Below are 12122 nucleotides of genomic sequence, written 5' to 3'. Positions count from 1 at the left end.
ATCTTTTTCTCAGGAAGACAGACACAATGGAAAGTGAAGCCTACGCTCTTGGCTCATTGGTCTCTCTTTTGACTATTGCATTTATCAGTATTAAGCAGTTTTAATCTTGCTAATGAACTTTTTTCCACCAACATTTATCATCGAATATGCCTAGATGGTAGAACAGTGTCAAGAACGGATACTTTTGATGTCATAGCATTACTGATGAAGTTCAGTGGCGTAGCAAAAGCACCCACAGGCCCCACAGTGTGGGGGAGGGCCCGAAAACCAGGGCCCCACCCTCTGGCACTGTGCACGGGCTAAGAGCGCCTGACTGGGTCCAGAGGGTGGCAGCTTCCTTCAAGTACTTTGCAGGGGGGGCTCAAGTTTTATTACACCACTGATGAAGTTATAGATATCCTGGAACCCCAGTTAGAAGAACATCCCAGCTTCTACAGCATATGCTCTTTTTAGAACTCCTGCACACTACTCTGGCTTTGGGGGATTTCAGTGCCACAATATTCAGATTCAAAGACTAACTTAGAACAGTTTTTCATGTTGGTGGCATTGATCCCCCAGCACCAACTCTTTGGTTTGTCAGCCTCATGGTTCATATACTGTACTAGAAGACTGACTAACCATGACAGAAAGCAAATATATATGTATACCTCTTGGCAGTATTGTATCTTTGCTATGCAGACCCACTCTATCTCAGTTAGTTTGTGTGCAAGTATTGTTAATATAGCTGCTTGGTAAACTGAGCATGTGCCCGAACTTCATCTTTCCATTAGCCATTTTAGTGAGCATTTGTTTTCCTAAAATTTGTCTATATTGTAAAAAGGTAATTGACTCCCTTCTTTAACTTTGTTTCTCTTCAAGCATTTGCACATCTGCCGACCCTGATGCAGCACCTGACGGACAACTACAAATACTGGAAAGCCTTAGATGAGATCAAGTGCAAGAGCCTCCGGCCACCACCTGAGATCAGCAACTAAGTGAAAGAGAGAGCGCTTGACCGATGTTGGTCGCACTATGAATCAAAGACTCCTGTAGTTACAGTGGGAAGGACATACCCTTTCTTCCCATGTGATGGATTCTACACGGCAATACCACGCGGAGCCATGATTCACCCATTTCTGATATATGCCACACACTGTAGAGTTTTTATTGTTTCTGGTGCAAGTGGAGAAGATTGTTATACATTTCTTTTCTCCACATGTGTGGCTGAGAAAGGACTTATAGAAAGTACTGAAATCGTCCATCCCCAAACTTTCTATATGCCAGCATCATTACCAGTTTGCAGTATAAGACCACTGAATAATATCCAAATATCCTTCAAGATGAAAAAACACAAATTACCTCCATTCATGTGGTATGAATAGAATTAGGTGGCCATGAATCCTTACAACTTTAAAGAATATGGACCAGATGTAGGTGGCTAAATACCGGTCGGTAACGCCCAAATTTGTTTCTGCGTTACTGACTGGTTTTTGGCTGAGTGCAATGCAGGTGAGTTGAAACCTACTTGCAAAATAAGGAATCACAAAATAGCGATTCTTTATTTTGCTCTTGCATTTAAGGAATCGGAAATAACGATTCCTTAAATGCAATGTACGTAGCACTAAAAATAGTGCACTTCTGCCTTAAGGAATCGCTAATAACCACCAACTTCAAGTTGGTGGTAAGTAGCGATTTCCTTTAAAAAAAGAACTGTTTTGCTTTTTTAAATGTGCCATGCGGAACACATCCATGCCCTTAGGGCATGTATGTGCGCCACATGTGCACACATGCACATTTCAGGGGTGCAACAGGATGTCCTGAACATCCTGGTACCCTTGAAATAGCTCCCGCTATTAGCGATTCGGTAATGCTAAATATCTTCCCATTCATTGCTATGGGCCTCCTAGCCCATAGGAATGATTGGCTAGGTATTAGCGAATCAGTAACTGAGATTCGCTATCAAGGAATGTTAAGGAATCTCTAATATTTTAGTGATTCCTGCCTACATTCCATTTAGCCAGTCCTTAATAGCGATTCGGTAGAAATCCCTATTAAGGACTCCCTAAATGGAAGTTGCCTTCATCTGGCCCTATGTGTTTTTTCACCTGACTGTGATTCCGCTTATGGTTGCATTAGTTCTGAAGCGAAGATTCCCATCTATCGCTCTACCTCTCTCTCCATCTATTTATCTATTATTAACGTTGAATGTGGGGAGGAACCATAACTCAAGGGTCAAGGATGTCAAGATAGACCACTCTCCCCAACAACGGTAATAAATAGCATATTACACTCAATGGAGCAAGATATACGGTTTATGTCATGCTGTTTTCTATGTGTAATAGTTATACAAAGGTTTTTAACGAGAATAAGAACACAGGGTTTAAATTCATGCTGGGGGTTAAAAGTTCATTACATGGTAGTTTTCTTGTTTAAAGTCACTTTAAAATGGCTTATAGAGACTGTACTATAGTTATTTTTATTATTGTTTGGTTTTTGTAGAGCGCGCGGCAAATCGCATGAGTTTCCCGGTGCTAAGGTCCAGTAACCACTAATAAAAATATTCAATTTGACCACCGCACTGTAGCATATTAGCACACTTGTTTTCAACAACATGTGTCATTAGCACACACTTTTTCCACTCATATGACACATATGTACATGTATATATGAAACATAATTAGCAGCAATTTGTTATTGCCCTAAATTGCCAACGAGCTGTGACATAATAAGCCATAACCCAGAGGTTGAGTGTTTTGTGAATGTCATCAGAACTTTAAGATGCATCATAGGATCATAACACAAGTTACTTTGCGAGCACATTTATTTTTTCGCTTCCCTTAGGTATTAAATCTACAATTCAGGGTGATAGCTTCTTACCCATGAATTACGACCCTTAACTCAAAGATCTGGTATAGTGTTGGCGTAGTTATGTCCTTTGCTGCAGTGATCAACGTTTGACCTGATAAATCTGTAAAATCTAAACAAAAAAATATCTCAGGTATATGTACTCTCCCCTGTGTAGAAATGAAAACATAAACATTTTTGTTATGCCAAGCCGTGTGTACAGATTAAATGATAGATTTTGATTGTAGATTGTAAATATATCTCAAATAGACAAACCACAAATTGAGTGTTTATTTGGTTGGCTAGGGTTTATACCTATCTAAGATACACTAATTTGCATAAAAGAGCATCACTCCTCCTAGTTTTTTTTGCAACTCCTATTTTCACCCAAGTCATCGTCTTAAATTGAGCAAAGGTTCAGTATTAAGGTCGAATGACGTTAGTTGATTTTGGTGCACTCTGAAATAAACTTCGAATTTCAAAGACAAAAATTCTTTCTTCTCAGGTATTAGTGCGATTTTGTACAACACTACACGTAGAGCGCCTTGAGACCCTCACAGGTGAGTAGCGCGCTTTATAAACCCTTGATTAATTGATTGATTGATTGAGAGCAAGTTAAACTTCTTCCATGTAGTATAAAATCATGAACAAATATAGATCGCTTGCTGCTGCCAGCACCAGGTACAAAAGCAGCATTCTGTAAGCAGACTGATGTAGTTTGCCCATAAAGACCCTGAGGAACCAATAACAATGAAGTATGTTACAATATGGCGGTAGTCGCAACATGATATACCGTCAAAGACCAGGTCATATGCAGCAAACTGTAGACCTTTTGGAAGAGATAAGAGAAATCATAGCGCTAAGAGACGAGGCAGGGCCTAAAACTGCTAATTTGTTTGCAAAACTCCACACAGGAACACCTTTCCTATATCTGCTAACAGGAAGTCTGCAAACAGAACAAAGCATTTTTCCAGTAGTAAGCATGTCTTATTCATGGAATTCAATGAGTAAGTCACACTGGAGTTTGAAGTGAGACATGACTGCTCACAGAAAACATTTAATGAATCATGCCCAAATAAGTATCTATCGATGACAAATATCATTGCCCACACATGGCCGGTGTAGGTAAGAGCGGTGAGGTAGTGGGGAGGGGATTTTGACAGACGAACACAAGGCTAAATTCACTTGATTTACTTACTTATTACTGTAATATAATTACTAGTCTGTATTATTGAGCACCTTGTATTGGAATCACCTATATTTAGATTTTTTATGCTTATACCTGTTTCCGTCATTTGCCATGTAAAGTGCTCCAATACCCGCAAGGGTCTTGTTCGCGCTACATTAAACCTTCAAATAAATAAATAATTTTCCCTTGTCATCGTCTGTCGAAATCCCCCTCTCCCCACCCCCACCCTGCCTCACTGTTCTTACCTGCATGAGCCTTGGCGGTCATTGCCTTATATTAATGTTTGCCTTTTAATTCCAGTTAAAATGAAGAACTTAGAAATTCATGCTCTTGTATATATAGCAGTATGACAGTATTTCGAGATGTGATAAAAATGTTTTAACTTTTTGAAAAATAATTTCTGCATCAAACGAGATAGTCACTTATGGAATTTTTAATTGAATTATGATATATTCAAATAGTAAAGAAACAAGGATGATAGTAATCAATACTGAAATGCAGCACACAAATCTGTGGAATTATTTTTAGAGCCATATAATTTCTCAATGTAGTAAATATTCCTGTTCCCTCCTCCACAAACTGGTGATTGTGAATTGAAGGTGAGATACTTCTGAACCTATTTAACAAAGTTGTTTTGCCCACCTGATACAGAGGTGTGAAAGCTGCATCATTTACCAGAAAAAATTAAGACTGTGATTAGCACAATTTGACATTGTACTTCTAAATAAATGTGCAGACATGTGAAAGTCCACCAGTATAGTAGAATTTTCAGAGTGAATATATGGCCTCACTGGGGTGTGTTATGACTAGGCCTGGGCGGTAAATTCCGTTCCGCTTGCGGAATTTGGGTAATTTCACATTCTGCAGAGAACGGAGTGTAGCCCAAAATTCTGCGATTCGCAGCTTCATGGATTTTTTTGCTTGTTGCCGCTTTCAAAATGTGTAGTTGCAAGATATTTCCTCCCGAGCACGCAAACAGCATTCACGAACAGGAAAAAAAACATTGTGAACGGGCGGAACAAGCAATTCCGCGTGTTCGCGGAACTCTGCGTGATCGCTGAGATTTTTTACCGTTTTGCGGAGCTTTGTGTAGAGCGACTAAGCAAATTCTGCCCACCCTGGTTATGAGCAGAGCCACTGAAACTATGTGATTGTGCAGGCGGGTGTGTTCTGTATAGTTATGGATGTTGTGCACTTGTCACATATTCCATGATCTGCTGCATAATTTCCAGATTAAGGGGCAGATTTACTTTTCCTGGTGCATCCCTGCAGATCAGCAGGGATGCACCAGGAAAGATCTTTGACTCAAGTTTACCCTTGCGCCACCACAGGTGCGCAACATTGTAAATGCGAGGCATCATGGTGCAAGGATAAACAGATGCGTGTCGCATCTGCCGGCATAAGGTTGGCGCAGTGTTGGAGTTGTGCCGCGTGCACGATGCAACTCCTGCCCTGTTCCAACCTGGCCTATCCTCAACATGGCGTTAAGCCTTACGCCTGTTTCAAGCAAGCGCAAGATTTTGATGCAGCGGCGTCGGCAAAGTCACTGAGTGAAATCTTTCTTGTAGACATTTTTCCGAGGCTTTCCTGCGACAGAACGCCCCCCGTACGCTGGAATGCCCACATGAAACCTGACGCAGGTTTCATGTGGTGCATGAAACGTGACTCATATCCCTAGATGCATCACGTTGTAAGTAGGCCGCAACGTAGAGCATGGTTTACGCTGCGTCACAGAAGTGACGCAACAGTGGCACAAATGTGGCGCACGGGGCTCGTAAATCTGCCTATAAATATATCGTTTTATATATATCGTTATAGCTCAATTTGATCAAACGTTACTAAAAATGTGGTGACATTAGTTGCCATGCAATCACCTTTCATTTGCTTATTTCCATAGCTAAGTGTTAAATTGGTACTAATTAGATAAATCCCTTGCCGAGCCAGTGCTAGATTTAAAAATAACAAAATAAAGAAGTAATACTGTCACAAAATGTGCTAGGTTGCACCACACAATTTGCCTTTTTTGTCAGAAAATGGAGTCAACCCTGTCACACAGTTTGCTTCTCCCCTGGTGCATAATCACACTGATCCTGGTTATTACCACATGAAGTAGACAAATCTGCAAAGGGAGGAGAAGAACCACAAACCTACCAGTTCATGGGTATTTACAAAGCTTTTGCAGGTTATTTCCCACTCTGGAAAATAGTGGCAGATTTACTCATTTACTCCCAGTGAATTGGGCCCTTTGCCTATGAACCTGTAAAAGAAACCTTGTCCAGATTTTTGTAGGTGGCTGCAAAAGGTTGGAATACCTACTGACCTTTACTGTTCTAAAGTTTTTATAGTTGGGTGAATAAGTTAAATACATTTATTAGGTTTATTTATTCTGAAGTTCGGTGTATTTGTATTTATGGGGTTTTTTGGAAAGCGGGACACTTTTAAAGAAATATACAACTTAACAACTAAAAAGACAGAAATCGTGCCTGTGCACCATAGTAAAATATTAATGAATCTTCTGTAATTATAGAAGGGAAACAAAGGGGCTTATTTACTACCCTCTTGCCCTGCCGGTGCATCACTTTTAATATGGCAAAAGTGACATACCGGCGGCCCAATCGGCTTGTAAATAAGCCCATAAGTCTCTACTATGCCTATTTGCTTGGCGTATGAACACACGTCTAACATATTCCTTACTTAGGGAAAAATTACTGTCTGCCTATTATTGCATGACCCTAGAATCATCTCTCATCAATCTTCCTCTGCACAGCTGCACTGGGGCTGAGGAATAACAGAATGTGTTCATTGTGTAAGAGATTTCTGTCCACGACCTGAAATCTTCTTCCAGGTGCAGCTAATGGCTCCAACATAAAGATCCCCTTAGCGATCTTAATGCTGCTGGGCCTGGGTCATCCATCCCCAAGGTAAAGCTGGTGTTCACTTATGATCTCAGTCTTATGATCTCATTCACTTACCATCCTAATCTGGCCTGTAATTCTGTGAAAAATATTTCCTTTTCATTAATCTTAAATAAGCACAGTTTGCTGTTTGCATGGAGATTAAGGACTTGGTTCGAGCCAAATATCCATACTATTGCAAGAACAACACATAAATGTTAATTGCTTGTTATTGCGATTATGGGCTTGAGATAAAGGTGAGTTCTTATAAAAAGGGAGTGAGTAATTAACAGTCTTAATTGCCTAGCAGTTAAGAGCAATTTAGGCTATTATCAGTTGTGTTCTTATGATCCCAGCTCTACAGCCCTCAACACCTAGAAAACATGACAAACTGAAAGACGTCCACCCACGAAGAAAATCCACATTGCCTTTTCCTGTAAAACCACCACAAAGTGTCCATCTTCCCACACAAGAAGGCCACCAGCATAATTTTCCTTCAGAGCAAAGCAAGGCATGCCTTTTCTCACTGTCCAAAAATTGAGGACCCAAAGTTTATTTCTGTACATTCTACCAGTACACCAACTCCAGTTGCAGTCAGTAGTGGGATTGCTGCCGAATGGTGAGGTACTGCGGGGGCAGGGCAGGGTCGTTGCTCGCACTGCATTGAATTTGGCAATGCAGTGCATGCAACGAAATTCGTTTTATTTATTTATATGTTTACTTACCTGTATTTGGCCGTATTCCGTAGTTTACTACCCCCCCTGACCCTCCTCCGCCCCACGTCACCGACCCGCAGCACTCCCACTACCGACCACTACTGACCAACTCTACTCCCAACTTAATTATTCTAACAAGGAGTCAAAAGGACCACTTATGCTGCGCGGGGATCCCGTTCCTGCAGCTGCAAAACTGTGGCTGCATAGAAAGAAAGCCACACCACCAGAAAAGAAAATACAAAACAATCAAATGGAAATAGAAGGGTATGCACCAGTAGAAAGTATGGAAGCAGGCCTTACCACCCCACCAACAGATTAGGCTGTTACAGAGTGCTTACTATAGAAGCAAATTAATAGATGTTTGCAAATCAAGCAATGTGATAGGCATTTTAGTCCCTAGATGCCAGAATAGGCGCTAATTGGCTTAAAAGGATGGTATTTGTGTTCTCGCAACTTGCCAAACAAATACATACAATTTTGCCTCAGAATAATGTGTAAGTGTAAATGTGGTTATTTCGCTAATTCACATACATTTTTGTAAGTTTATGTGAAATAACCACCTGGTATACATATTAGTGACTGCTGCCCATATCCTTAACACTGTGTAATTCAAGGATATTGCAATATATCAATTATTTATATTTCGTTGATATCACTTTTACCAACATGCTACCCCTTCTACCACACATTTAAAACTAGGTCAATATGTGAAGTTACCTGAAGTTTCAGGTAATTATGTAACCTAAATTTTCAACACACGGTATGCCTGTAGATACCTTAGCGAATCGGAGCCTCCTCATTTTTTTCGACTAAAGGCCATATTGACATATCTATGTAAATGTACACAAGCAGGTTTGTTTTGATGCACAAGATTTATCTCTTTCTCCCTTTTCTGGGTAAAGTTATGATGATAACCTACCTAAAATATTAACTCCCCTAAGGAGAAAGCAAAGCCTAATACATGTCACCCATACGGGTAAGTCATTGTTGAGTTCCTTCCCCATTTTTTAAATCTTAAAAATAAATTGCACATTTAAAAGTATTTAGGGAATGTCAATTCTTCTTGTTTCCCCGAAAATATAACATATGTTTTAAAGGTGAAATAGTTTTGAGTTGTAAAATGTTTGTCTTCTCGATGTCGTTCTGCCTTAAAGTAACCAGTGTGTTGCACTTTTACATGAGATTGAAAAGTCTCACTATAGTAAATTTGGCAGGAGGTGTTGCAAAAAAGCATTTGTTGATAACCAACCTAAAATTACACGTTGGAATATTGCAGCAATATTTCAACATTCACGAAAATGCTAAATATTGTAAAACCATGTTTGTTGAACCCAATAATTAATCTTCCAATGTTCACATTCAGATTTGATTTTATAACTGCTGATTGTAGACCCTAGATGCGAACAAGAAACCTTTTGTCTGTTATTCCAGAACTGAGACTATAGAATGAAGTCTGTTACGCTTCTCAGCACCGCCTCCACTGTAGTCAATTTATGGTTTGCTCTTTGCACAAAAGTGATCTCTTGTGCCATCTGGTATGTAATAAATAAAATGCTGGATTTTCAGTACAATTGAGATTTTATTCTGTTATATAGGAAGAAATGTTGCTCTGATTTTTGGGGTAGAATGTCAACCCATACCTACTTTGCAGTTTGATCTGAAAGGCACCTGTGTTTTTGTATTATATGTAAGCAAATTTGACAGGTAACTGTTTACCATACTGTAGATGGAAAAGGGCGACAAGTGTAGTCTGCAGCAGGTAGCAAGCAACATATTGTGCCAATGTTTTTCTATGTTTTGTAACAGGGTAATTTAACAAATGGAAGCACCCATGAATTTCCATTCAGAGAAATGTACATATGAGCTCTATTTTTGTTAGAATTGTTATAGAACCCTTCTTTAAGGAAATTGAGGCAGGGGTTGCTTTGTATCATAATGCTGCATTACTCTGTACATTTGGAGAATGTGTTATTGTGAATTCCACATACACACAAGTCCTTGTATGTCGATCATCAAGTGTCCGATTGCTTTACACATGAATCAGTGTCCTGTCAATATCTTGACATTCTGTTTGGTATTTTGTACTATTGTTATCACTTGCTACACTCTTCATTCTGGTCATGCTTTTTGGCCAACTAGTTGGCAGTCACAACAAGCTTGTGGAGGTCAAGGCAGTACTTAAGGGCTTGAGACTAGAGACTGTGGCCATTCCAAAATCTAATTTCAACCAAACTGCATGCTAGTCTAAATATTTTAGGATTTAATTTTGCTGTAAGTTTTATAGTGTACAGCCTTTTGCTTCATTTAGTGTTGTGTGAAGCATTCATTTTCAGCCAATTTAAAATGTTTATAATAGATGTGTGAAGAAGAGATATTAAGGATGTCAAGTGTTGGCGCAGACATAGTTATATGTTCTTTATTTATTAAATTTTATGTTAACATGTACAACTAACTCGAATAAAGTGCTAATTTCTATCCGGCACAGAAATAAACTCTTATAACAGTATACAATTCTTTAAATGTGTTTTTTTGAATGAATGCTTAATTTTGCACACTGGTGTGCCACCACAATAACCATACAATCTCTATCTATTACTAAAGGAACCCCAGCGATCCCCAGATCGCTGGGCTTCCTATCAATTTGTGAATATTCGTAGCCCATGTGACAGATATCTGGTCCCTCTTATTAAAACTGCACTATATCATTTGGCACTTGCGATACAGTGGAGCCGATATCCATCATGTTTCTGACAATGTAATCTGACCAATAAACTCTAATGTAGCCCTATATTTTTCTACAGACTCCTCACCTTATGAGTATCTTGCAAGACCCAGACTCGATTCAGAATAATTATTTCAGTAATTGCTGTCTAGCTTCTCCAGCAGGCACCAGACCTGCCAATCTATGATGGAAGTACATGGGGGCGGGGTTGGCAGGAAACCTCTAAAATCTTACACCCAAAAAGACACCTCAGCAACAAGCCCATGGGTGGGTGGAGCGTGGACAGTGTTTAAACCTCAGTTTAATGAGGGAATGTGCCCCAAGATAAGGTACAAACCACATATCAAAATACAGTCATGTAAGGACGTAAAGACTCAATAAGTGAGTTTCAGGGTAGAATTATAACATATAGAATGTTTTTCTGTTTTTTTTTTTACAACAGTTCAAAGGTTCAATTCAGACATTGTAAAGTGCAGATGCATACAATTATTGCCATAGAAGCTCTCAGTACCAAAGGAGAACCAAAACCAGAAAGAAATTGGATAGCAGAACTAGTACATCAGAAAGGTTTCTGGCTCACCCCTGAATTAGAGGGGTTTTATAGGAAATCCTCTCATAGAATATAACAAAACCTGCAAATTAATCACGGTGTGAGCAAAATAATTAAAATTTCAGCAAATCAGAGCATAGAAGTAATAAGCATCATACTGCCTTACCACCAAAGTGCTATCCCACTACATTAACATTGATTCAGCTCCCTCCATGCAAATGCCATCCAGAGATGGCAGAACAAACTAGTGACAACAACACTGGATCTATTGTAAATGAATGCAATTTAACAACGAGTCAGAAGAAACCATGAAGGTTGAAATATTACTGGGCCCATGCTAGAGAGTCTTCTTTAAGAACTATGCTATTTGAAAATAGCAAACATGACTTACATGAATACGTGCAGAAGAAATAATGAACAGTGAATGTGAAGGGTGAGACATTCATGTTGAACATGATGGAGTTGAGACTTATTTGAGGCATAGTTAGCATAAGCCTAGGAAAGGCACTTTACCAGATCATAGCAAAATCATTTCAAAGGTAATAGCATCTATCCGTGCACGTGGGAAGTCGAGTGCAGATCCATACCATGCACATATAATACCAGTGCACAAAACCTTCTACAAATTCCCCCATCTAATTATTCTATAAATAATCTATAACACCCTATAATTTCTATAAAACTCACAATTATCTATTATACAGTCTGCATCATTTTCGGCTTTTTATGATTTGATTCCTCCAACATTCTTAGTTGAATACATATTTGATCTCTGGCCAACAATTAGACATATTAATTCATATAATCTGAACAAGAGAAACAAAACAATTGTACAAATCAACACAATAATTAAAGGTATTAGTATGGTCCTAAACATACCCTCATCCAAGCTATCAATGCACTCATCCCCTTCCTAAAACTCTTCCCAAGCTTCCTAAGCTGTTTTACCGTACACATATTAAATGGTTCTTCAAAAAACAGAATATGATCATTGACAACATAACTTCTTTCATATTCACTCTTTCCCGCAAACTCTAGCAATCTGACTCATGTAGCTTTCACACACACCATACAAAATTCACCCTTTCTCTTATGCTCTCAAACTTAGCTAGAAATTTGAAGAACTAAAGTCCTCTTTAGCATTATTCTGTTTCTAATTTTCCTCTTATTCTTCCAGTACCTCAAAATCTTCACTCTCTTCTGATTATATTCTTTAATAAATTCACAC

The 12122-nt window shown here is 39.1% G+C and overlaps 1 protein-coding gene across 1 annotated transcript in view; it reads left to right on the top strand.

Annotated features, from left to right (window-relative positions):
- PDE8B (phosphodiesterase 8B) overlaps nucleotides 1–4936 on the top strand; it is a 1129923-nt gene extending 1124987 nt beyond the window's left edge. The window contains exon 23 of the mRNA XM_086960753.1: nucleotides 859–4936. Coding sequence (XP_086816879.1) covers nucleotides 859–974 — 116 coding nt within the window. The 3' untranslated portion in view covers nucleotides 975–4936. The remainder of the gene's footprint in view (nucleotides 1–858) is intronic.
- The last annotated feature ends 7186 nt before the right edge of the window (nucleotides 4937–12122 follow it).

The sequence above is a fragment of the Lissotriton vulgaris genome, chromosome 3_1 (assembly GCF_964263255.1).
Source record: "Lissotriton vulgaris chromosome 3_1, aLisVul1.2, whole genome shotgun sequence".
Classification (NCBI taxonomy): Eukaryota; Metazoa; Chordata; class Amphibia; order Caudata; family Salamandridae; genus Lissotriton; species Lissotriton vulgaris.
Note: the sequence above shows the minus strand (reverse complement) of the source record. Positions and strands in the feature narration are given on the sequence as shown.